The 24396-nt window shown below is 58.2% G+C and overlaps 4 protein-coding genes across 10 annotated transcripts; 3 read left to right on the plus strand and 1 right to left on the minus strand.

The window, feature by feature from the left end:
- The first annotated feature begins 1211 nt into the window (after nt 1-1211).
- SFTPB (surfactant protein B) lies at nt 1212-4780 on the plus strand. Of its 3 annotated transcripts, none has more exons than XM_090052772.1 (11): nt 1212-1264; nt 1454-1581; nt 1703-1774; nt 1857-1970; nt 2571-2687; nt 3173-3247; nt 3463-3646; nt 3844-3980; nt 4083-4163; nt 4320-4421; nt 4596-4780. In XM_090052772.1, the coding sequence occupies exons 1-11, from the start codon at nt 1216-1218 to the stop codon at nt 4629-4631; spliced, it is 1095 nt and encodes a 364-aa protein (XP_089908898.1). In that variant the 5' UTR covers nt 1212-1215; the 3' UTR covers nt 4632-4780. The 3 variants fall into 3 exon arrangements, with proteins under 3 accessions (XP_089908898.1, XP_089908899.1, XP_089908900.1); XM_090052773.1 differs by having other exon boundaries at nt 1860-1970; XM_090052774.1 differs by lacking the exon at nt 1857-1970.
- A 357-nt stretch (nt 4781-5137) lies between these two features.
- On the minus strand, nt 5138-17270 carry USP39 (ubiquitin specific peptidase 39). Of its 3 annotated transcripts, none has more exons than XM_090050792.1 (13): nt 17249-17270; nt 16732-16801; nt 16314-16408; nt 15325-15461; nt 13156-13308; nt 12313-12538; nt 11143-11220; nt 10098-10165; nt 7317-7505; nt 6759-6901; nt 6062-6197; nt 5650-5736; nt 5138-5367 (listed from the first exon to the last, which is right to left on the minus strand). In XM_090050792.1, the coding sequence occupies exons 1-13, from the start codon at nt 17253-17255 to the stop codon at nt 5320-5322; spliced, it is 1437 nt and encodes a 478-aa protein (XP_089906918.1). In that variant the 5' UTR covers nt 17256-17270; the 3' UTR covers nt 5138-5319. The 3 variants fall into 3 exon arrangements, with proteins under 3 accessions (XP_089906918.1, XP_089906916.1, XP_089906917.1); XM_090050790.1 differs by lacking the exon at nt 17249-17270 and adding an exon at nt 16880-17219; XM_090050791.1 differs by lacking the exon at nt 17249-17270 and adding an exon at nt 16880-17219 and having other exon boundaries at nt 5650-5804.
- A 280-nt stretch (nt 17271-17550) lies between these two features.
- C6H2orf68 (chromosome 6 C2orf68 homolog) lies at nt 17551-19146 on the plus strand. Its single transcript, XM_090050826.1, has 4 exons — nt 17551-17860; nt 18061-18176; nt 18277-18422; nt 18962-19146. Exons 1-4 carry the CDS (start codon nt 17742-17744, stop codon nt 19082-19084), a joined length of 504 nt encoding a protein of 167 aa, XP_089906952.1. The 5' UTR covers nt 17551-17741; the 3' UTR covers nt 19085-19146.
- A 380-nt stretch (nt 19147-19526) lies between these two features.
- Nucleotides 19527-24292, plus strand: TMEM150A (transmembrane protein 150A). Of its 3 annotated transcripts, none has more exons than XM_090050820.1 (9): nt 19570-19640; nt 20023-20097; nt 20264-20411; nt 21544-21591; nt 21732-21818; nt 22026-22093; nt 22550-22677; nt 23181-23358; nt 23503-24292. In XM_090050820.1, exons 3-9 carry the CDS (start codon nt 20347-20349, stop codon nt 23742-23744), a joined length of 816 nt encoding a protein of 271 aa, XP_089906946.1. In that variant the 5' UTR covers nt 19570-19640; nt 20023-20097; nt 20264-20346; the 3' UTR covers nt 23745-24292. The 3 variants fall into 3 exon arrangements, with proteins under 3 accessions (XP_089906948.1, XP_089906946.1, XP_089906947.1); XM_090050821.1 differs by having other exon boundaries at nt 19600-19640; nt 20016-20097; XM_090050822.1 differs by lacking the exon at nt 20023-20097 and having other exon boundaries at nt 19527-19640.
- The last annotated feature ends 104 nt before the right edge of the window (nt 24293-24396 follow it).

Genomic DNA, 24396 nt, shown 5'->3' on the forward strand with positions numbered 1-24396 from the left:
GCGCCCCCATCCCTGCTGGTGCCCCTCACTCCCAACCCACAGCCACCGGGGGGGGGGGGGGGGAAGCACAGGCACATTCCTGAGCCCTTGCAGTGCCCACTTGACTGGAGAGCCCTTGGCGTGGGTGTGGGCAGGGGGGCCCTGAGAGCCCTTCTGGGCCTGGCACACCTGAGGTCCTGAGGCGGGGTAAGCAGGAGGCCTGGGTTCCCTCCTAGTGTTTGAAGGGGAGTGGGGGCTGGGATTAAATTTGGGACCTGGGACCCCTGGGTTCTCTGCCACCTTTGGGAAGGGGACACTGACCTCTTGGGGTGTTGGCTGACCACCCTCTGCAGCCCTGCTGGTGCTCCTCACTCCTGACCTGCAGGCCCTGCCCACCCCTGCCAGTGTCCCTGACTCCCAACCTATAGCCCCCTGCCCCCCAGCCCAGACCCACTCCCAGAATCCAAGACATCAATGGGGTAAGGGCATGAGGGAGGCTGGAACCCCCCACCAGTACACAGGGCCAGGGCATCACACTATGGGAATCAGGGGGGCTGGTCCCCACCCCTCCCCTGAGCAGGTAGGAGCTGATGGGGGGGGGAGTCCTGCCAGATAAGTCAGTGCAATCAACCCCCCCTCTACAAATAGCCCCCTCCCCTCCCCACCTGGGGCATGAATGGCTCCATTCAGGGGCTGTTTGCTCAGTTGGGCAAGGCCCAGGGCACGAGGTTCCTGCCCCAGCCTGGGGTGGGGGGGGAGCTGGGAGAAAACCCAAGTATCCAGTCTCCCAGTACTACCAAATTGACCCCCACAAACCCAACTCCCTCCCCATAATCATGGCCCTGATCAATACTGAGACCAGCCTCAGTTTTAGGGCTGGCATTGGTAGAGGGAAGGAGGTTATTGGGGGAGGAGGGTGCTGCTGGGACCAGTACTGACTGGGCTGGGGTGGTTGGGGACCCTGGAGTCTTGGCAGGGTGTAAAAACTGGGGGTCAATGTTAGGGCAGCAGGGGGTTGTGGGGTGGGAGTGAGGGGCTCTGGCAAGGCTAGGGGCTGGGGGCCAGGAGTGAGGGTCAGCAGCAGGGTTGGGGCGGCAGGGAGCTGTGGGTCAGAAGTGAGGGGCATAGGGAGGGGCTGTGCCCTCCCTCCCCCCCTGCGCTGTGGGCTGAGCCTAGGCCCTCCCTGCCTTGGGGTATATAGGGAAGCCCTCTGGGGCAGTAGCAGTCTGCTCCACCATGGACCTGCTCCAGCTGCTGCTGCTTGCTTTGCTCTCGGGAGCTTCAGGTGGGGGCTGTTCCATGCAGCTGGGGCAGTTCCCCCCCACCCCAAGCTGGGCTCCCTTAGGGTGAAGGATTGGGCCTTGGACACCTCCAGCTTGCAGGCGGGGGGCTAGGAGCCCAGGTACCTGGGTTTTCTGCCTTCCCCCACCCCCCACTGCCCTGCCTAGGGTGCTGATGGATGTTTCCCCGCCAGCCCTGCCTGCACTACCCACTGAGGACTGCACCGGGGGCCCCGCGACTTGGTGTCAGAGCCTGGCTATGGCCCAGCGCTGTGGAGCCCTGGAGCTGTGTGCCCGGCTGGGCAGGGACCGCATGCCCACTGTAGGTGCCTAGGGGACGGGGACTACAGGTTGGGAGTGAGGGGTACTGCTAGGGTGGGCTGTAGGTCGGGAGTGAGGGGTGCTGGAATGGCCTCAATCCTGGCTGCCCCTCCTCCCCCCAGGAGGACACGTGCAGTGACTGTGAGCAGGTCATCACCCTCCTGACCCACCTGCTGCAGGAATCACCTGTGAAGGTACAGAGGGCAGGGCTGGAGGGGCTGCGGGGGGGGGGGTCCCTATACCACACAGCCCTGACCCCCCCCCCCCTCACTGCAGCAGGCACTGAGCCAGGAGTGCCAGGCGCTGCCGATGCCTGCAATAGTACCCATGTGCCAGGAGCTGGTAGACAAGGCCTTTGCCCTCCTCCTCACCTGCCTGGAGGGTCAGGTTGTAAGTGCAGAGTGCAGCCCCCCTTCTCTACCCTCCCCCCCCCCCAACTCCACCATCCAGAACTGGGTGGGAGGGTGGAGCAGCCTCTTGGAGCTGGAGAAACTGAGGCATGGGGAGTGGAACCCAGGCAGGGGCCCAGGGGGACCCCCACACCCCTCAGGGAGGTGGCTTGGGCACCCAGGCATCTGAGCTCACAGCTTGCTTGGATTCTCTAGGGGGTCTGGTGGGGTTGGAGGAAGGCATCCGGGTGTCCCTGCTCCCCCTCAAGGAAGCCAGACTTCCAGGGGCCCAGTCCCGCAGCCCCTCCCTCTTCTAACTTCCCAAGACTACACCCCCAGAGAAGCAGCATCTCACCCCCAGCCCTCTGCTCTCGGTCCCCCAGGCCACCCTGCAAGAATCCAGGAGTCCAGGACCCCAGCACCCCCCTCCAAGAGAACCCCCGCTCTAACCCCCAGATCCCAATTCTCTTAAAGCTAGACAACCCAGACATCCAGGCTCCCAGCACCCCTGCAGTAATCCCCCAGCCCCTAACCCCTCCTAGGCCTGGGAGAGAACCCAGGCATCTGGGCTGGGGCCCTGTGACCCCACTCTGCCCCCCAGAAGCCTGGAGCTGTCTGCACCCAGATGGGGCTGTGCCCCCAAGGCCCTGCCTGGAGCCGAGACCCACTGCTGCACCAGCTGCTGCGAGGTCTCTATGCTGCCTATGCTGACCCCCAGGTATGACTGGGCTCTGGGTGCCTGCGGTGAGGAGGTGGGTGCGGGGCCAGGGGCTGGGAGAGAGGTCAGACACCTCAGGGGGGGAGCTGGGAGAGAAACATCGCTGGAGTGATAAAAGGTGAAAGAGTTAATACAGCCATCACTGGGCTTTGGAGTTAGCATTTAAAGGTCAGAAACCACTGGGTTCAGTCAATGCATCCAGAGTCAACTCCATCATTATGATTCAGAGTGAACAAGAAGCTGAAGGGGCAGTGGGCCAACATAGCCATCGCTGGGCACCAGAGTTAATGTAATGGTCATTAGGTCCCAGGATTCAGAAGTCAGGGGTTCCAGACACTTCCCACCATGGATCCAGCCAGCACCGGGAGCTGTTTGGGGGCTGGAAGCGCTGCTACTTACTGCCACAACTGGGGTCTTTGGGCTCCAGCTGGGGCAATTCTTCAGCCACTGCCCCAACCCAGCCCTGACACCTCCCTCCCACCCAGGCCCTGCCTATCCCCCTGCCACTCTGCTGGATGTGTCGCTCCTTCGTGGGCCGGCTCGAATCCACCATTCCCAAGGTACTGCCTGTGAGAGTGGGGGAGGCAGTATTCAGGGGTTGGCGGCTGTCACAAGCTGGCTTGGGCTGTTGCCGGTGTCCAAGCTCTGCCACTCAGTGGGAACAAGGCTGGGCACTGTCGTCATTAGGATCCAGAGTCAACACTCCCCACAGAAATGGGTAGAGGCAGCTGGCGGGGCTGGGGGAGCTCCTGACTGTCCCCTCTTGCCGCTCCAGGAAGGTATTGCCAAGGCCCTGTCTGGGCTGTGCCACCTGCTGCCAGGTGCAGTAGCTGGGACCTGCCAGTGCCTGGCTGAGAAGTACACAGTGATTGCGCTGGAGGCAGCACTGGGCCAGCTTGGGCCTCGCCTGCTCTGTGGGATGCTGCTCATGTGTGCAGCCAAGGATGGCTATGGCCCCGGTGAGCTCAGGCTGTGGGTAGGAGCCACAAATGGGAGGGTGAGGAGTGTGGGGGACTGCACAGGATTGGGCCCCCCTGAGTCCAAGGGTGTCTAGGATCAGGCCTGGCCACATTTGGGGGTGTACATCACTGCCTGCCCTGGGAAGTAGGGGTCTGGGCATGGTGGGGGGGGCACTAATCCTCTGCATACCACACAGAAGCAGAAGCTGGGGGGCAGGCAGGGCACTGCAGGGCCTGCCTAGCACTGGCAGGTACAGGGAGCAACAGCTCTGGACTGGGGGCCGAGGCAGCACTGCTGAGAGCTTGCGCCAGTGCCCACCTAGGGTGGGAGCAGGTGAGTGCTGGGCACCCAAAGCCCTAGGTGGGGGGAGGGGGGGAGGTCTGGGGGTGCCCAGGCACTGACCTCCCCCTCCTTCATGCCCTCCCTGCCCGCCAGTGTATGGACTTCATCTACCAGCATCAGCCCCGCCTGCCCCTGCTGTGGGGGAGGCACCAGGATGCCCTTGCTGCCTGCCAGGTAAGGGAGGTGCCCAAGGGGTTTGGTTAGATCCCGCCCTGCAGGTTGGCACTGGCCCTAGCGGAAGGCTAGAAGCCCTGCCCCAGCACTGGAGGGTGGCGGTGGGGGCAGGCACTGCACAGGCCTGGACAGACTAACAGGAACCTGTGCCTGCAGGATCTGGGGGCATGTGAGGCCAAGACTGCCTCAGACCTCAAGCGTTGCAGCCTGGGCCCCATCTACTGGTGCTCCAGCGTGGAGGCAGCTAAGGAGTGTGGCGTGAGTACTGCCCTGGAGGGCACTGATTGGGCCCCTCAGGGTACACGGTTCCCTGCCTGACCCTCAGGGCCTGCCCTGAACCATGTGGGTGGTAGTGACTCTGTCACCCCCCATCCCAGTTGGGGGCCTCCAAGTAGCCCAGGGCACACAGTGACCCCCACAATTCTCTTCCAGGCTTTGAAGCACTGCCAGGACCACGTGTGGGGGTAGCAGTACCCCCCCCAGCAACAAGATGCCCCTGCAGCCCGACTTTTGCGCCCCCCAGGAATCCAAGCTCCCCCCCAGCACAGCTGGGCCCAGGCCTGTGCTCCTCCTCTGGAAACAGCTGTTACAATAAACCCCACTGCTTTGCCAGGTGACTTAGAAGTGTTGCATTTCACCTGGGGGCAGGGGGACCTAAAGCCCCTGCTGGGACTCAGGCTCCCTTCTCCCCTCATCCAAGACCCCAGCCAGCTGCCCCTGGTACGAAAGAACAGGGGTAAGGGGTTTGTTGCCGGGGAGGGGGGGGGGAGGGGGGGAATGATCCAAAGCTTTAACTACCCCCCCACCCCAGCTGGGCCAGGAGAGGGAGGGGAGTTACTGATACTCCTGAGAGCACTGCGTGCCCAGTATGACCAGTCTGGCATTGGGAGGGGGTTGGCAGCCCTGTGGATGTCTCCCAGCCGAGGCCAGCTGTGGGGGGCACCACAGGGGCAGGAAGGAGACCGGAGACACAATAAAAAATAAAAACCCTTTAAAGTTCTTGGTGCAGGCAGAAAAGTCCCTGGGCAGAGCCTGGCACCTGCTGAGGGGGCCAGTGTCTGGCTGGCAATAAGGAGTGCAGCAGGGGGGAAGGGAGGTGCCCCCCCCAGGTACCCAGCTGGAGATATCAGCAGTCCATGCCAGTGCTGTACGTTGCTCACGCACCCTGCTGGATGGTCTCCTCATCCTCTCGCCTCTTCCAGATCTGGGGGAGGGTAGAAAAAGCCAGGCAGTGAGGTTCTGCTTCCATGCCTCAGTTTCCCCAGTTAGCCTCCCACTGCCCAAGATGGGGATGGGGGAGGGCTGCCATCCTGTCCCAGCTGGCCTGAAAGCGGATTCCCTGCCTGCAACCTGGAGTGTGGCAATCTGGGCGTGGGGGGGACCACCACAACACACTCATTGCCCCATGTCCAGGCCCAATTCACAGCCATAGTCCCAAAGCCTTTCACAAGGGGCCAAGAACAGCAGCACTACCTGCCCCACTCACCTGGATGTAGGCTTCAGAGAGTGTGATCATCTGGGGCAGGATGTCAGTCACCTGGAGGTCCTGCAGCTCATACCACTTGCCTGTGCCCTGCCAAGGTGACACCGAGGGATGAGGGGGTGGGGTGGGCATGGCAGATCTGAGATCCAGGTCGGGGGCTGCACAGGAGACACCAGACCTGGCCAGTGAGGGGGGCACAGGTGACCTCAGACTGGACAAGGAAGCACCCTCAGGCCTGTGCAGAGGGTGGGCATTGGAGCTTCCCAGGCCCAGGCAGTTGCGGGGATGGGAGATCCCAGATCTGGGCAGTGGGGGTTGGGGCAGGACAGAAGACCCCAGGTCTAGGCAGGGAGGGGGGCACGGAAGACCCGAGACCTGGGCAATTGGGGGCACAGAGGACCTAACAGTCACTCACGTGATGCAGCACATGGATGCGGTACGATCCCTCGGTGGGCTTTCCATCATGGACAATGTTGGCAATGAGGTCGTATGTGGTGTGCGTGTGTGTGGCCTGGACTTCCTCTGAAAGGTACTCGCGGAGGTCCACGTTCCTGGTGGGGGCGGGGAGGCAGGGGAGCATCAGTGGATCCATACCACCCCCCTACCATCCCATGCCTGCCCAGGGCATTGCCATGGAACCGGCCTGGTCCCAGGGTGAAGCTCCCAGCAACTGAGGAAGAACGGGACCTGCTTAACGCACAAACTAAGGCAAGCTCAAACAGTCATACAGCTGTGAACCCGGGGAAGGGTGCTGTTGGATACCCTGCCCCACAACACCACCCTCCTGTAGCAGACAGGGCTGGCAGATGGTGGAAAGAGGCTTGTGGAATCTCTGCTGCCCTGGAATATTATCTGGGGGGCATCACTGCAAGCACATCCAGCCCTTGGGACCCAGGTACTGAACAGGGGGGCATAGGAGACCCCAGGCAGGAGGGTACAAGCAATTCCACACCCATGCAGTGGTGGGGGGTGCACAGGATACCCTAGACCCAGGCAGGGGGTACAGAAGGTGGGGGGGGGGGCCATGGGAGACCCCAGCCCTGAGGGTGTGCCTCAAGGCTTAGTGCCATCCAGCCCTTCACCTCTGCCCCCCCACCCTAGCAGGAACCCACGTGATGGGGAAGTTGACGATGGTGGGGTTCTTCTCCACAAAGAAGTTGTTCTTGGTGAAGCGCTTGATGCAGAAGATGAGGTAGGGTGGCAGTCGGGTCAGCTGGAACCGCTTCAAGAAGTTCTCCTTGTATGTCTTGTACTCCTGGAACACGCACAAGCAGGGATGTAGGAACCTCAGTGATGGGGCCGAGAGTAGAGGCCAAAGACCTGCTATCTTGCTGGGGTAGCAGCTGAGCCTGGCAACAGCTCCCTGGGACCCTCTATTAACAACCTTCCCTGCCCTGGGCTCCCTGCCCCATCTGTTTCTCTTCTCTCTACTCCCTGTCCTGTATTCCCTGCCTCATCCATTACTCTGATCCCTGCCAGGAGCAGGGTACCTATGCCACAGGTTAGCCATCCCTTGCTTTAACCAATCCACCTCCCTACCCCCACACCGCTGAACAGCTTTAAGATGCCTGATGATCCCCTCCCCCTCTTGCCTGGAGCTCCTGGCTAAGCAGTGGAACAAGCCAGGAAGGGCGCCCCCAGTGGCTGGAAGGTGGTAGTGCTGGCCGTACCTTTTCCGTGATGCCATTGAACTTGGCCAGGATGTTGAAGAGGGGCACTTGGGGGATAATGAGCTGCTCCTTCTCGTCCTTGTAGAGTGGGGCTGTGGGCAGGTCCAGTGTCAGGTACATGAAGGTCGACTCCACCATGGTCTCCTGGTACTCAGTATTCAACAACAGCTGCTCCTTCTCCTCTGCTGGCTGGGGAAAAGTAGGTCGGGGAGGTGAAATTCAGTCCTGCCTACAGCAGCTTCCCCACCCCTGACAAGATACACTAAAGCCAGGACTAAGGCTGCTAAATTCCACGGATTTTCAAGGGGAAAGCACAGAGAAATGGGGCTGGAAGGATCTGCAGTGGACACATCTAGCCCAACCCCTGCCTGAGCCAGAATTAGCCTTGTCCAAACCATCCCAGACACATCTATTACCCAACCTCTTAATAAAGCTACTGTCAACGCTGACACAATACAAGACCTCACACCCAAACCTGCCACAGGAAAAGCAGGGGGACCACAGCAGCCAATATCCTGTTGCAGTAAAATGTCAACAGACACTCAAGACATCCAAGAGATCCCAGGATTCTGCTAGAGGCAGTCTGTATCAATCTGACCAGGGGGAAAATTCCTTCCTGACCCTTAGTGTGGCATTGGTCTGAGCCTGAACGGAAGGAAGGGCAAGACTCTTTAGCCAGGAGCTTCCAGAGTCAGTCCCCAGCGGGAGCATTGGTACAGCCCAGGCACTGTCCCCAGCCCGGGCTACAGTGATGTCTCAGAGCAAGGCTTAGAAAAACAAGACATGCTTAGCAGCAAGTGGAGGGGAACAGGGGTTAATTCCCTACTGGCCCTGTGCAGTAGCCAGCAAAGCCTGGGAAATCCCCACAGCAGAGCTCAGGTATCACGACACCGGGATCATCTCTGAACAGTAGTTGCCCAATCTCTTGTTGAACCCACCCAGTGATGGAGTCCACAAATCCCCTGGGCATCTAATTCCACTGCCTCACTGCTCTAGAAGCAGGCTGGAGAGAGGGGCATATGGAGGCTAATCCGCCCCTCAAAGGCTCCCCTAGCCCAATCCACTGTAGTGCTGGGCCCTCAGCACTTACGAAAGAGGCATGAGGTGGGAGCTAATGTATCTTCACACATACAACGCACACCCTTGTTACATGTCATCCCGCACATCCCTCCTCCACCTCCTCTGCCCAAAATCAGGCAGCCTGAAGGCAGACCAGGGCCTCCACTCTGTCTTTGGTCTCATGGGCTTATAAATGCCTTAGTGACATGGGAGAAATGCTCAGAGCAGGGTGTCAGTTTAAAATCTAGTGAGAAGCCAACAGGTAGCTGCTACTCGATCACTACAAAGAACCATCTTCTTGGGCCCCAACAAGCTGAAGATGGAATGGAGTGCATCCTCAGGAAACCTGTGGATGTCACCAAGCTGAGGGGAGGAGTGGATATGCTAGAGGGTAGAGGTAGGATTCAGAGAGACCTTAAAACACTAGATTGGGCTGAAAGAATTCTTACAAAGTTCAACAAGGATAAGTGCAAAGCCCTGCACTTAGGACAATATAAACCCATGCTGGGGTTGTACAGGCTGGGGATTGACTAGCTAAGCACCAGCTCTGCCAGAAAAGACCTGGGGGTCACAGTGGGCAATAAGCTGGATATGAGCCAACGGTGTGCCCATGTTGTCAAGAAGGCTAACAGCATATTGGGCTGTATTAGTAGAAACACTGCCAGCAAATCAAGAGGAAGCAATTATTCTCCTCTATATAGCCTCATCCATGCCATACCTGGAGTCCAGTTTTGGGCCCCCACTATAGAAACTATGTGTCCACATTGGTAAGAGTCCAGGAGAGGGCAACAAAAATGGTGAGGGGGACATGACTTATGAGGAGAGGTTGAGGGAACTGGGCTTATTTAGTCTGGAGAAAAGAAGAAAAGAGGAGGGATGAAACAGCAACCTTCAGTTATCTGAAGGGTAGAACTAGACTCTTCTCAGTGATGGCAAGTAATAAGGAGCAATGGGCTCAAGCTGTAGCAAGGGAAGTTGAGGTTAGATATCAAGAGAAATTCTCTCACTAGGAGGATAGTAAAGTACTGGAACAGGTTACCTAGAGAGGTGGTAGAATCTCCATCCTTGGAGATTAAGGCCAAGCTTGACGACACCCTGGCTGGGCTGATCTAGCTGGGGCTGGCCCTGCTTTGAGCAGGGGGGTGGACTAGATGACCTCCTGAGGTCCCTTCCAACTTTCATTTTCTATGAATCTATATTCTTCCACTCAAAAGCAAGATGTGTATTATATTCTGCGGTGTGCTGTATGTGAGGAAATATGGTATTTTTGTAGCCCAAAGAATCCTTAAGTCAGAGGTGCCCCACACAAGCATAGACCCCCAGCCCAGATTAGCGGTGAGACTGGGCTTGGCCCCTTAGAGAATGCATCAGGGGCACAAAGCTGGTACTAGAAACTATAATTTCCACTATGAAGCAAGAAGATGCTGCTTTAAATCACTTGCCTCTATCATGGACAGGACCAGCCTTAGGGGCTGGGTCTGCATGGAGCCCAGGACAGCGGGGCCTTGATCTCGGCCGGAAGCTCTCAGTGCTGCTAGCAACCGCAAATGCCAACCACCAGTAAGGAAAGCACAGGTTCCCAGCATGCTTAACTAGGTGCCAGTCTGGGGCTGGTCAAGGGCTAAGGGGTTGAGTCGAGCCATAGCGTTAACAGGCACATCCATGGAAGCTTGAGGGAAAGAATGTGGAGCATCCTGTGACTGCGATGGGCTGGGCACTCACCAGGTCAGGGTGTGGCAGCTTCTTGGTGAAGATGCGCATGGAGCCCTGGAAAACGTCAGTCACGATGGCTGTGGAGACACCGAGTGGGGGACCCATGAGTGGGCACCAAGAAGCTCAGAGCGAGGGCAGGCAGGAGAATATGGAGGGGGTAGCATAGATAAATGGTGCCCAACCTATTCATCCCACAGACTGGATTTGGGTCCACGGGCCTGTGTAAGAACCCAGCTGAATGGAACCAGTCCGGCCAGGGCCAACCCTGCTGTGTGGGGCTTGGAAAACAGTTACTGTGGGGGCAGAGCAATGGTGGAGTTTATTACTGCCACTCCCAAATTTCTGTGCCCACAGGCAGACCCATGGGTCAGATTCAGCCAGGGATTAAGTAGCCCTGGCGTAAATAACAGTAAGTGGCTTGAAGCAAGGATGGTACAGAATTATCTAGAGCAGGGGTATCTAGGTAACTGTGTTGCCAGATAACCCAAAGCAATGCAGCCAGTAGTTGAGGAAGGAAACAACTTAGACGGTTTCACCCAATCCCATGTTCCCAAGTGTGGTGGAAGCTGTCAGGGGAACCCCAAAGCAGCAGACATGTCACCCCAGCACCTCCATCATCCAGCCACTGGCTCGGATCTCCCAGTTTCTCCCCCTGTAACAAGGAACCCTTTACCCTACCCATTACTAGAAGGCTGGGGTGACGGCTCAGGCAGCACTGATGGCAGAAAGACTGAGGACAAAGTGGCACCTGTTTATATTAAGCCATAGGCTGAAGAATGCAAGGCTGTGGATAAAACCACCTGGGTACTGAGGGAGGTGGGGCAGAAAGCTGGGACAGGGCTTGGGGGTATATAAGCCCAGCCTCTGGATTTGGGGAGTGGGGTGGCTGTGGCTGCCCCAGGGCAAGGAGCTCTGAGCCAGATGTACAGGTGAGGTACCTGGTGGTCTGGGGAAAAACAAGTCTGCCTATGTAGGAGGACTAAAAGATACAGAGACCCCAGAGGGTCTGCCAGGCACTGGGAGAGACACCTCTGAGCCTGCTACACCGACTCACTCTTTTTCTTCCTCTTCGTCCCGCCTAGAGCAGCATGAAGAGCGTTGAGGAACCAGGAGAGGAAATCCACACCATCACCTGGGAATGGAAAAGGAAGAGAGGGGTGAGGAATTCCCTTTTCTAAGCCAGTGGGAGTTTGTATAGCCTCTGGCACAACACAGCCCCAAGCCATGGGGTCCCAAGGCACTGCTGACTTAGCCCCGTCAGAGCTGGGAGCTCTGGGCTTTGCCACGGCCCAGACTGGGGTGTCCCCTGCTTGAACTGCTGAGCCATGGGCCACCCGAGAGCTTGTTGCATTGCCTTTCACACCATCCCTGGCTAAACCCAGCCCTGGTGAGTGGCACAAACCTCCAGCCCCAGCTAGCGCAGCAGATAAACCTGCCTCATGTTCAAATGAAAGCTGGATAGAAACCAGCTATCAAGTTCTTACACTTTTTCAAGCACTGACTTTATAGCTATGTGGCTTTTTGTAGCTAGACAGCCACTTTTCTGGTGTGATAATTACTTTGCATGTATGGCCAATCTAAATATATCATGCGATTAACCAGTTAATTGGTAATACTTCCTTTGCACATGTGGCTGGTTTTACTCTGCATGTGTGGCCAGTCTAAATTTATTGTATGCTTCACCAGTGAGTTGCATAATATATGTAACGTGGTAGGGGCCAAAATGTCCCAGCAAAACCCTCAATTACCTAATCTACAAAACTAAGTGCAAATTTCACTTACAAAGTAACTAGTGCATTTCTTGGTGTAAAAGCATTTACTGTCTGCTAAGTAAACTAACATGAATTTAAAAAAAAAAACCCTTGTAGTCTCTCAAGCCCCTGCTACATATATTGCACGATTTGCTGGTGAACCACGCAATAAATTTAGGCCAGTCATATATGCAAAGTAATTACCATGCCATTAAAATGGCCATCTAGCTATAAAAAGAGCCAAGCAATTAGTGCTTGAAAATGTGTACCAATTTTACAGCTGGTTTGCATCCAGCTTTAATTTGGAAGCACAGCAGGACCCTGAAGTATTCCCCCTCTCAACAACCCACTGATTTCCCAATCCAAGGGTCTAGGGTAACACTGACTTCTCTCCCACACAACCTGCCCTCTTCTAGCCACAGCCATGCCCCACCTACCCCTGCCCAACCTCATCTAGCCCAGTTCCCCCTAACCTTGCTTGGTGATCTGAAAATTCTTCTTGCTGCAAAGCACCACAGCTTGCAGCATCTCATGGGGGGACACATGGGCCTTGAAGTTACGGGGGTTCCATAGTTTCCGCATTAGCTCCCCGAATCGCTGAACCAACAGGAACATGATGTCTCCTGGTGGGCGCTGAATGCTCTTGTAGTTGTCTTCTTCCAGGAAGTAGTTACGGAGGGGTGGAACATTGGACAGAGCCTGGGCACGGGGGTGGGTGGGATGCAGAGTGAACAGCCAAGTGGCCAGGCACCCTGAGGCTAACTCAAGGAAGCTCTCCAACTCAGACCACCCCGCCCTCCATCTCTGTTCCAGGCCTAGAGACTACATGAGCCTACGTGAAAACAAAGCAGTTCTTTTTCACCCAACATGTCATTCAAGGGTAGGACTCATTGCTACCAGATGCGGGGGAAACAGAGTTCAGTCGGGTTCACAGGGATTGGACATGTTCTTGGCAGAAGGGGGAATCAGTAGCTGTTGAGCACAGGAGTGAGGCATAGCCTCTGAATCAGAACATCCTAGACTTTAAAGGCTGGAGGCTACACGTAAGAGAAGAACAGGGGCAAAATACCCAGTTCCCCCTCTCTGCCTCTGCTCTCCGCTGCCATGTGAAACAGGAGACTGGACAAGACAGACTTAGGATCTGACCCAGTCCCTGGCAGTTCTGATGGTCAATTCTAATCGTGTTTGCTTTGACATTGAAGGATTCATGAGAACAGGAGCCGTCGAAGGAAATCCTCAGCTCCCCTCCCCCACCTGCCAAATCTATTCTAAGGGATCAACACACCCCACAGGCTCCCAGCTTCAGGGGCACCTACCTGGAGCACAGCATTGGCATAGTCATTGGCCTTGATGTTATTCAATCCCACAATGCCTGGCAGATAGGTGGTACCGTCATATGCCCGCGACAGCTTGGCCTGCTTGTCCAGGTTGGCAATCTGTTGTTTGGTGAATGTGGGCTTCAGCACATACTGCAGAGAGAAGAAAGGTGCAGGGTTTGGGGGACTCAGAGTTATGGATGTCAGCATCACACAATATGGGAGACCCCCGGGCAGTAAAAGACCTTTGCTGGGCTAGCCTGGCTGTGTGGTAAGCAATGATCTAACCCACAATGGTAACCTATAGGCAGCAGCTGATGAATCATAAGGAAGTGTGGCTAGAAGGGACCTGCAGAGGTCACATCTAGTCCAACTCCCTCCCTGAAGCAGGATCAGCACTGTCCAAACCATCCCATACCCATCCATCATCTAAACTCTCCAAAAGAGACAATGCTGGCACAACACCAGACATCACCTCCGAGCCTTCCACAGCGAAAGCAGGGGAGCTGTGGTGGCCAGCATCCTGCTGCTGTAAAGAGTTGTTAATAGATGCTCCAGAAATCCCAGAGGGAGGCCGTGCTTCCACTAGAGAGGAAGGTAACCCTTCCCCCACCCCCACCTCCCAAGTCCATACCAATCTGACTGGGGAAGAAATTACTTCTAGACCCCCAAATGCAACTTTGGTCTGAGCTTGAATGAAAAGGCAAGATCCTCTAGCTAGGACCCCCTGGTCTGAGTCCCAGCAGAAGCACTGGTACAGCCCAGCCGCCATCCTCATCCTGGGCTGCAGCCAACCAGTGCCTCTAGAGAAGGTTTAACCACTTCCCCCGCCACCAGTATCATGCCTCTTAGGTGTCTTTTCCCCCCAAGCCCAGCTTCTTCATCCTCTCCTTGCAGGACTTGCTTTCTAAAACCTCCATATTTGTCACCAGCTCTAGACCCTCTCTCACATTTCCACATCGTGTTTAAGTGGAAGCCGCAATGGCGTGCAATCTAGAGTAGAGCCATGATCACCTCCTGCATCTTGTCCCAACGCTCCAATTGATGCCTCCCAAAACCACATCCACCTTGTGTGTGGCTGCTTCACACTGCAGACTCTCAGTTGGGATCCGCCCTTAGGCAGAGATTTACTATGGGCAAGATGAGCCCGTTCCAGCCCCTAGGCCTGGCTGGAGCACTGATTGCTACATAAGCTGCTTGTGCAAAGCCTTTGCTAAAGCACTGGCCTGATCAGTGCCCCTGACCAATACCTGAAGTCCTGACAGAAACAAAATTAGGCACTTGAGCCAGGAATGGGCTCCTGTCGCAGGATGGCTGGACAAGGGGTGGAATAGTTCAGTCCCAGAAGGATCAGGCTGGGATGGGAACCCATTCAGTAAAACCCGGAGTCCATGATGCCTCCAGATATTCAAGAGACTGGTGGAAGGTGACACACCATGTGCATGGGCAGCTGTAGAAAAGGAACCTGGGAAAGGATGGGAACTGGCTCAGCCTAGGGAAGTCTGAGTGGGGTAGTGCTATGTCATAGAATCAATGAGTCAGAAGGGACCTAGACAGATCATCGAGTCCAACCCCCCGCCATGGGCAGGAATGAGCACTGGGGGTGGGAGTGGTCATAGGACCCCAGCCAGGTGCCTATCCAGTCTCCTCTTGAAGATTTCCAGGGGAGGTGAGACCACCACCTCTCTGGGAAGCCTATTCCAGGCTCTGGCCACCCTTACAGTGAAGTAGTTCTTCCTAATATCTAACCAAAACCTATCCTCCCACAGCTTGTGGCCATTGTTCCTAGCGACTCCAAGGGGGGCCCTGGTGAACAGACTTTCCCCGAGTCCCTGCCGCTGGCTCTTGATAAGGTTGTAGGCAGTCACAAGATCCCCCCTCAGTCTCCTCTTGCGGAGACTAAAGAGATTCAGGTCCCTCAGCCTCTTCTCATAGGGCTGGCGACAGAGGCCCCCAACCATACAAGTGGCCCTCCCTATGTCATAGGCAAACATTTGTGCGTGCCTTGGCTGTTAGATCACACATGTGTTAGGGCTGCGCCTTGCGACCGAAAACCTGTTGGGGCCTTGGTGACTGACCCAAACTCACAGTTGTCTCTAAGGTTTCTTCATGCTGTGCTCCCTGCTCCACCCAGTCCCTCCCATGTCTCAGTCCCTCCCTCGAACGTACCGTGATGTCTTCCAGTGAGGAGTCAATGATCTCATAGTTGTCAGGCAGGCAATAGAACTTGAGCGTATGCAGGTTCAGGAAGACGTGGTGGCTGAACTGCACACTGTGGATGTAGGCATGGGACTTCAGGCCACGGCCTGCATGTGAAAGGGGCAGTGGGTCAGGTATACAGGGCACACATCTACACATTTGCATATATACACATCCACACACAGATGCATACGAACAGAAACACATACACATGTATGCACATATATAGATGTTGTATATGAATCTTGTAGGGTAAAAGCAAGACTTTGTAATGAAGATTTATATTGACAAATAAATAGCCTCACTTTTAGCATTACAATGCCTTACTTTAACCCTACAAGATTCATATACAAATACAACATAGACATGCATACACAGGTATCCACATGAATTTTTGTACATATATGCACGTACACAAGTGCACACATGTACACACGCAACTACATACGTGTACACACGCAACTACATACACGTGTATATGTAGATGCATACACTTGCATGTATGTGTGTGTATATACACCTATATGTATAGACATGCACATATATGCAAACATGTACATATACAGTCCCACACAAACAAGGAGTTATGCATGTGTATGTGCACATGTACACACGTTGATTTATGTATGTATAGGCATGTGCACATGCACACATATGCATGCACATATTTGTATTCACAAACACACATGAGCATATATGCACCCACATCTATGTATTCATACACCCACACGTATGTTTGTACATGCAGAGCTAGGTTGTGTGAATGAAGTAAGGAAACTGAATCTTTGCTGGAGCGCCCTGGGCACATTGTACAGCAGCAGCAACATTACGCTTCCCAGCTTTGCTGGCTCCTGAAATGTGAGGCCTAGGGGAAGAGCCAAGACCAGAGGAAACCAGCGCAGGCCCCTGCTACCCAGTCCCCCCAGCATGGTGCCACACAGCTGCATTCGGGCACTCACCCTGGAAGTACTTGCCGCAGACAAGGCAGGCGTAGACGTTGATGTGTGACAGGGAGATGGAGCAGAGCTTCTCGAAGTCAAAGTCCAGGACACTCCTGGGAGTGGAAGGGGAAAAGACAGGGTGGCCAAGGCCTGCAGGTGGCCCCAGCGCAGACCTGCCTGAGGCCGGTTCTGGGACCTGTCCCCACGCCCCACCCTGGCTCCCAGCCCTGGGCCACTGGGAGGCAGATGTTGCCCCTGCTCTGGAGCCTGGGTGAGTGCGTGCACATGGGGGCACGGCGGTCATGGGGCACATGTGGGCTCACCTCTATGCTGAGGCAGGCACATGTGTGCGATACATGCGAGCCTATGCACATGTGCATGCCAGCACAGCCACACATGCGCAGATGTGTGCGCGCCTAAGCACCCTGTTCCGCACCTGTTGATAGTGTCCAGGTAGGGGCAGTGGCGGCTGCGCCGGTCCTCGGGGTCGAAGCGCCCGTAGCGCACTGTGGGACAGGGACACACGTCAGTGGCGGAACCCAGGCCTCCTCCCCCGCTCCCTGACCCAGGCCCCCCGCGCCCACCAGTGACTTCGGGCTCCGGGTCGGAGTCAGCCTCGGCCTCACGCTCGCGCTTGATGCGGGGCGGCCCCTCGGCTCGCTCCCGCTCCCCGCCGCGCTCCCGCCGCGCGCGCTCGCGCTCCCGCTCGGATTCGGCCTCGCGCTTCAGGCGTGCGCGCTCAGGCTCCGGTTCCCGTCGAGCGCGGCCACGCTCGCGCTCCCTCGCCGCCCCCCCCCGCGTGTCCCCTTCGGCCTCGCGCTTGCCCCGCGCCGAGCCCGAGCCCCTTGGGGACGCGCGCAGCTCCCGCTCCCGCTCCCGTTTTCCGCGGCTCGACATGTCCACACCCCCAACACAGCCCCCCCTTGCTGCTCTGCGCATGCGCGGACTCTTACAGCGCATGTGCCGTAGCCATGACGAGGGTGGAGCCAGCGTAAAACTAACCGCTTACTTCCGCCTTTTAGCGCATGCGCCGACACGCAGAGCCCGTGGGCGTCTGATTTACTACGGATCCCCGTTTCCATGCGAGTCTCAGTTTCCCTCCTGTACATGCGCACTCACATCCTAATGATATCCAGTCAGATGAGCCTAACCCCACCCAGCAGCCTTTCTACGTATGCGCATGCTCCCTGCGGGCTGCCAGGTGGCCGACCGCCGCTCTCCCCAGAGTTTCCTCCTTAAAGACACAGCGCCCCCTTTTTTCCTGTTTTTCTTGGAAGCTTCTCGCCGCCCTCGGGCCGGGACGTCTCTGCTACACCAGGCCCCCCGCCCCGCCCCTCCCTTCCCCCTCGGGGCGCGGCCCCAACCACCTGCACAGCCCGAGGGGGACCGAGTCCCCAAACCCACCCGGGGGGAGGGCAACGGGGGGCGGGGCCGGGCAGCGGCCCGATGGAGGCGGCCCCGGAGCCGGAGCCGGAGCCGGAGCGGGGCGGTGGGGGGCGGCCGGGCGGGCGGCTGGACATGAGCCACGGCTTCGTGCGCAGTATCCGCCGCAACCAGATCGCCAGGTGCCGTCCCCCGTGCCCCGCACTCCCGACCCGCAGCCCCACCCCTCAGCCCTTTCCTGTCCCCCACCTATCCCTCCCCCGTGCCCTCAGCCCAGCCCCAGCGCCCCCGGGTTGAGACCCCCTGCCCCGCCCTAGGCTTCTGCCCCCCCCATGCTGGGGGGCGCTGGGAGACGCCCGGCCTCATGCCCTGCTGCCCGCAGGGATGACTACGACCGGGAGATGAAGCAGGCCAAGGAGAAGGTGAAGAAGAGGCACACGCCAACGCCCCCGCGGCCCCGCAAGCCCGACCAGCAGGTGTATCACCCTCGGCGGCGAAGTGAGCCCTGCGCCTGGGCTGGGGGCAGGGGCTGCGGGTCAGGGGCTGCAGCAGGGGCAGGGGGCTGCCTCTCTGCCCTCACAGGCTCCCCTCTGCCCAGGCCAGCCAGACCCCAGCTACAGCCTGGACTACGAGGGCTCCAGCGAGAGCAGCTCCAGCCCCGAGCCTGACCCTCGGGGCCCCGAGCTCTTCTGCCTCGAGTTTGAAGCCGACAGCGGCGATGTCACAGCCATCATCGTCCACCAGGTGCGGGGCAGGGTGCCCGGGTAGGCGGGCTACAGCACTCCGGGACAGCACTAGCAGCCTTAGGGCCTGTCTGCAGTGCCCTGGGGTCCAGCAGAGGTCTCAAGCTCCTGTGGGGGGGAGGGCAGGGGGCAATAGGATACACTCCCCGGACAGGGGGGTTGGCATCTGGCTGCACAATCCCCAGCCCCACCAGGGGGTTGGCACTTGGCTGCAATCCCTGGGGTCCAGCAGGGATGGGGAGGTGGCTTCCACCCCCATGAATGACTGGTGCCTCCTGAGGCTGAGAGAGCACCTTTTGTAAGCAGCATCAGCATCAAGTGGGGACTGCCAGCAGACGGCAGTGACAGTGTCAGCAGCAGGGGGGAGGTTGTGGGTGGGGACCACCCACAGCCATGTCGGCAGTGAGGGGGTGGCATGTGCCCCCTGTACCTGCCTATGCATCACCTATTGCCATGCCCAGGGGCCCCAGCATGAGATGCACTCTGCCCTGCAGGCCCCGGGGCTCATGGGGGCTGCAACCTCTCACCCTCTCCCTGCAGGACGACAGCCCTGAGGAGGTGGTGCAGCAGGTGTGCACCCACAGCCCGCTGGAACCTGCCCTGCGCCAGGCCTTGTGCCAGCGGGTGCAGGAGGAGCTCCACAAGCGCCAGGCCAGGCCCTGAGTGGGCAGCAGGCGCTGGGCCCGAGCCTGTCCGGCTGCCCAGCCAATAAACACTGCTGGGAACACAGGAGTCCAGAGCTGTTTTCTCCTAGGAAACTGAGGCAGAGCAGTTGGGGCTGGAGGGGTGCTGGCAGGGGGATCCAGGTATCTGGGAGGGGCCAGGCCTAGGAGATTGGGGGTGGGTCAGAAGGGGAGATGGTGGGTGTGACATCACAATGAGGTCACAGTGATGTCATGAGAGGGACGGGTGTGTGGACAAACGAGGGGTGGGGGAAACGGAAGGGCGCACACATGCCCCTCCCCCCAGCGAAGATCCCAGGTGTCCGGCCGGGGGGGGGCGGGGTAACGGCACCCTCCCCTCCTTGGCTGGCTTATTATGCAAGCACCGCCCCCGTTCAGTGACGTTAATGGGGAGGTAGCGGCGCTGGGCACGCCGGGAGTTGTAGTCCCACGGGGGAGGGCGACAGGACTCTAGTTCCCGGCATGCCCAGCGCGGGAGGAGGCGGGGCGGGGCCGGCCTGGCCCTTTAAAGGCCTGTGTGGACGCGGCGCGGCCGGGTAAGGGCTGGGGGTCCCGGGGCAGGAGACCGGACGCCTGGGTCCGGGGGTAGGGAGGAGCCTAGTGGTCAGAGCAACGAGGGACTAGGAGCCTGGACGCCTGGGTCCCCGGGTCCCCTGCCTGGCTGGCGCCCAGCTATGACCCTAGGGGGAGGAGGGGCTGCCATGACATCATCCGCTCCGTGCCTCAGTTTTCCCTCGTTGGGTGGGGTGGCACTCTGGGGGGCCTGTCCACTACTGGCATCTCCAGTTCCCCCCAGCCGGGTTTGTTCTCGGGGCTCCTTCGTTAGCCACGTGGCTGCAGCAGGGTGGGCACCAACCTAGTCCCTCCGAGTTAGGGGGCAGCTAACTCTGCAGCCCCCATTCTCCCCCGAGAACTCAGGCTTCCGGGCCCTTGGGAGCAGCGCTGCCTGGTGATGGGAGTCCGGACACCTGGGTCCCTTCCCCAGGGGTGGAGGTGAGACCCAGTAGTTGGAGCATAGCTGGGCCTTGGGAGCCTGGACACCTGGGTATGCTGCCTGGTAGGGGGGCAGGAGCCCAGGTGCCTGGTTCTTTGGGGGTCCATCCCCCCAACCCCTTCCGACATCTGTCCAGCAGTCTGTTTCCCCCCCGCACCCCTGCAGCCTCCAGATGCTTTGGGGCAGAGACAAGGGGCAGTAGCCAGCGCCCCTCCCCCACCCCCCAGCTCCCCTCTGCCGGCCCTCCCATGACCGCCTGGATCATCCTTCCCATCAGCCTCTCTGCCTTCTCCATCACCGGCATCTGGATTGTGTGAGTGACTCCCAGGGGGCAAGGGGGGGTGGTCAGATCTGGTTGCAACCTCCCTACCCCATGTCCTTGCCTCACCCTGCAGTACCACCTGCGGCCACTAGAGGGAGCCTGGGCCTGGGCTCTAATGCAAGGGGGCAGTTAGGTGTTGATCCCCCTTCCACCAGCTCCCATCTCTGGGCACAGGCTCTGGGATGGGAGGCAGAACTCCAGGGGCCCCCCACAACCAGGCATCTCTGGGTTGGGGTTGGATGGGAGGGATTGGAGGGGGTGCAGCGAAGCAGGGGTGGCTGGACACCCCCCTCCCCTGGAGGTGTTTTGGGGGAAGGAGGGAAAGACAGCCAGCCAGGAGATGCCCTAGAACCCAGGCGTCTGGGAGTGAGGGAGAGACTGATGCAAAAGGACACGCAGACCCAGGTGTCCTAGAAGAGGACAGAAGAGACACAAAAATGACACACACAACCCAGGCATCCGGGGAGAGGAAGGGAGACTGACAGGAAAGGACAACAGAACCCAGATGCCTGGCAAGGGACAGATGGACTGATGGGCACAAACACATACTCACAACCAAGGCACCCAGGAAAAGGAGACAGACATATAAAAGGAGACACACAACCCAGCTGTCCTGGCAAGGGGCAGGTAGACAGACAGACATGAAAACCCATGCAAAACCCAGGCATCCAGGAGTGGGACAGATGGACACTAAAATGCATGGAGAACCCAAGCCTCCAGGGAGGGGGAGATTAAAAAAAAAACGGGGAGGGGGGCACAGAATCCAAGTGTCGTGGCAAGGAGTTGCTGTGTGGACAGACACAAAAATACCCGTAGAACACAGGTGTCTGGGAGCAGGACAGATGGACCTGAAAACATGCACACAGACCCAGGTGTTCTGGCAAGTGACTAATGGACAAACTGACATAAAGACGCACAGAACCCAGGTGACCGGGACAGACTGCCGCAAAACCACACACTGTCTAGCCAGTCCTGTACCAAGATCCCAGGGACTCCAAGGCAAGGGTTCTCCCTCATCCAGGCTCCAACCACCAGGCTGGATGCCCACAGGAGGGGAAAGTTTGCAGAGTGGCAAGGGGGCACTGTGCCCCCCCCATTCCCCCTGACTCAGCTGTGCCTGCAGGTATGCCATGGCTGTCATGAATCACCACGTGTGCCCTGTTGAGAACTGGTGAGTCATACTCATACTACACGCCTGATATTGCCTTCTCCCCCAGCCACACTGAGCACCTCCCTGCCCCCCAGGAAGGGGCAGGAGGCACCCCAGCTATGCCCCCCCTCACTTAGACCCATCTCCTGCCCCCCTTCCAGGTCTTACAATGAATCGTGCCCTGTGGAGCCGGCTCAGCCAGGGACCCCCAAGACCTGCTGCACCCTAGAAGACATCCCCCTGATCAGGTGAGGCTGGGGGGCACCAGGGGCATGACTCCAGGGGTCAGAGATCACTGCTATGGAGCCACCAGCCAGGGCAGGATCTGGCCCTGCTGGGGAGTAATTGCTCCCAGCAGGGATCTAATAAGCATATCTGTGACACATGGAGAGGGGGATTTGTGGTGCCACAGCACTAAGCCATGCCCATACTCACTGGCCTCCTTTCCCCCACAGCAAGTGTGGCACGTACCCCCCAGAGAGCTGCCTCTTCAGCCTCATTGGCAACGTTGGCGCCTTCATGGGTGAGTGCTTGTCTCCCCTGCCCAGGGCTCCTAAACTCCCTGGGCTGGCACTGCCTGTGGTGACCAGGGGCTCCACAGTGGCAGCATACCCAGCTGCACCCTCTTACCCAAGCTAAGCGGATGTCTTCATCTCCAAAAGAATCTGAGGGGTAATGAGGATACAAGAGCTATCATCAGTAGGCTTCAGTGCGAACGGTGCTAAATCAAAAAAGGGAGAACACTGACTACTAGGGAGGGAGCCTACCTGTGCTAGGCTGTGTCCATAGGGGTGAGGTGGGGTCACGTAGATGCCTCCTGCTTCTTCTTTGATATGACATTTTAGGACTACAACATTCATATATTATGATGTAAACTTGATAACCATTCAACTGCTTAAGGGGTAACTGCCCCCCTGCTGTTGAGGGGGTTCTCTGCCCCCAGGAGGGGCAGGGAGGTGACAGTACGTGTCACCCACAGTGGTGGTGATCTGTGTCCTGCGCTACGGGCAGCTGCTGGAGCAGAGCCAGCGCTCCTGGATCAACACCACGGCCCTTGTCACGGGCTGTACCAATGCTGCTGGCCTTGTCATGGTGGGCAACTTCCAGGTGGGCAAAGGGCAAGGGGAGTGGGGGGAAGTGGCCCAAGGGCTGGCTGGAGTGGGGGGCCTGCAGCATTTGCTGCACAGGCTGGAGGCAGGGGGCAGGGCGCCAAGCTGTGCCCAGGGGGTAAGGGGGACCACACAGCATGGGGGCAGCCGGGGCAGTTGTGAGGGGGCCACCTACAAGGCAGGACATACCAAGTGCTAGGCTGGAGGGGAGGCACCTGACTGGGTGCAGGTGGGAGGTATGAAGTTCCAGGCTAAGGGGGTACTTACCTGCGGTTGCCTGCAGGTGGAAGGTACTAAGCGCTCAGACTAAAGGGTACCTGCCTGGATACAGGTGGGAGGTACCACATGCCAGGCTTGGGTTCCAGGCTAAGGGGGCACCTGACAGGTGGGAGGTGCCAAGTGCTAGGGTGGAAAAGGTGCATTACTGGCTGAGCACAGGTGGGATAAAGTGCCAGGCTGGGGGGGGTACTAGCCCCACAAACCCTTCCTTCCATCCCCCAGGTGGACCATGCTAAGTCGCTGCACTACATCGGGGCTGGCATCGCCTTCCCAGCAGGGCTGCTCTTTGTGTGCCTGCAGTGTGTGCTCACCTACCACATGGCTGCCTCCACCCTGGACCTGGGGGTCGCCCATGCCCGTGCTGCCCTCACCGTCCTTGCCTTAGTTACCCTCGTCCTCAGTATCCTTCTGCTGCAGGGACCAGGACTCAGGGCAGGTGGGAGGGATCCTGAATGCTCCCTGCAGAGGGGGGTCGGGGGTCTGGTCGGATCCAGGGCCTGGTGGGAGCAAATGCTGGGCCTGAGCTTCCTTAGCTTGGTGCCAGGCGGGGCCTTCTTCATCCACGAGAGCCCGGTGCTGCAGCACGTGGCGGCACTGTGTGAGTGGGCCTTTGTCCTGGCTATCCTCATCTTCTATGGCACACTGAGCTATGAGTTCGGGGCCGTGAGCAGTGAGACACTGGTGGCCGCCTTGCAGAGGGCTCACGCACGAGGCTGCAAGTCCCCTGGCAGCAGCAGTACCTCCACCCACCTCAACTGCAACCCTGAGAGCATTGCCATGATCTGAGGGTGGGGCGGGGCTTGGCCTGGCCTTGCCCCTGAGTGCCCTGGCCATGCCCCACTGCAATGGCCCTGCCCCCTACCACTTTAGCTCCAGCCCTACCCCACCCCCTTTTTTTTGTTTTTTTGTACCAAAAAAAGGGTCATTTTTAAAGAGACCCAGCAGTATTATGGAATGCCCAGCCCCTTCCCTTGTCATGCCAGCTTCATGCCACCAGTGCCAACATGCTCCTAGGTCAATTGGAGCTGGGAGGAGTAGAGATGAGCTCGGCTGGGGGTGAGGGCCATGCCAGCCAGGCAGTAGGGTGCAGTACACCCTCCCTTCCTGATCTCCTAGGACACTTGCCCTGTGGTTGTGCCATGAGGGGCTGATTCCCTCCTGGAGGCGCTTTTCCCCAGCCCCAGCCGCCTCCAGCTGCTGTCCAGCCCACAGCCATGGCATGGGGGTTGCCCACCCCCTGCCAAAGGGTCTGGAGCAGAGTTCTGGGGCTTGGGGAATTTTTTAGTCCTTTTTTATATCTCTATTGACAGTGTATAAAGAAACTCAGATTGGCATAGGCCTGGCCTGGTCACTGTCCATGGCCTGGTGGTTATGGGGTGATGGGATAGCCCTGAGACCTGGTAGTATGGGAATGGGACACAGGGCCCTGAGGCCTGGC

This window comes from Crocodylus siamensis, chromosome 6 (genome assembly GCF_052110815.1).
Source record: "Crocodylus siamensis isolate JL-2025a chromosome 6, ASM5211081v1, whole genome shotgun sequence".
Lineage (NCBI taxonomy): Eukaryota > Metazoa > Chordata > Crocodylia > Crocodylidae > Crocodylus > Crocodylus siamensis.

Bases quoted from the DNA above. Each gene is read 5' to 3' on its own strand.
- SFTPB (XM_090052772.1), top strand. From the start codon at position 1,216: ATGGACCTGCTCCAGCTGCTGCTGCTTGCTTTGCTCTCGGGAGCTTCA. The intron at 1,775-1,856 runs GTACAGAGGGCA...CCCTCACTGCAG, and splicing joins TGCAGGAATCACCTGTGAAG to CAGGCACTGAGCCAGGAGTG. The intron at 4,164-4,319 runs GTAAGGGAGGTG...CTGTGCCTGCAG, and splicing joins ATGCCCTTGCTGCCTGCCAG to GATCTGGGGGCATGTGAGGC.
- USP39 (XM_090050790.1), bottom strand. From the start codon at position 17,192: ATGTCGAGCCGCGGAAAACGGGAGCGGGAGCGGGAGCTGCGCGCGTCC. The intron at 16,802-16,879 runs GTGGGCGCGGGG...CCTGTCCCACAG, and splicing joins CCCGGAGCCCGAAGTCACTG to TGCGCTACGGGCGCTTCGAC. The intron at 11,221-12,312 runs GTTAGGGGGAAC...TTCCATTCCCAG, and splicing joins TTTTCAGATCACCAAGCAAG to GTGATGGTGTGGATTTCCTC.
- C6H2orf68 (XM_090050826.1), top strand. From the start codon at position 17,742: ATGGAGGCGGCCCCGGAGCCGGAGCCGGAGCCGGAGCGGGGCGGTGGG. The intron at 17,861-18,060 runs GTGCCGTCCCCC...TGCTGCCCGCAG, and splicing joins CGCCGCAACCAGATCGCCAG to GGATGACTACGACCGGGAGA. The intron at 18,423-18,961 runs GTGCGGGGCAGG...CTCTCCCTGCAG, and splicing joins CAGCCATCATCGTCCACCAG to GACGACAGCCCTGAGGAGGT.
- TMEM150A (XM_090050822.1), top strand. From the start codon at position 20,347: ATGACCGCCTGGATCATCCTTCCCATCAGCCTCTCTGCCTTCTCCATC. The intron at 21,819-22,025 runs GTGAGGCTGGGG...TTTCCCCCACAG, and splicing joins GAAGACATCCCCCTGATCAG to CAAGTGTGGCACGTACCCCC. The intron at 22,094-22,549 runs GTGAGTGCTTGT...TGTCACCCACAG, and splicing joins CAACGTTGGCGCCTTCATGG to TGGTGGTGATCTGTGTCCTG.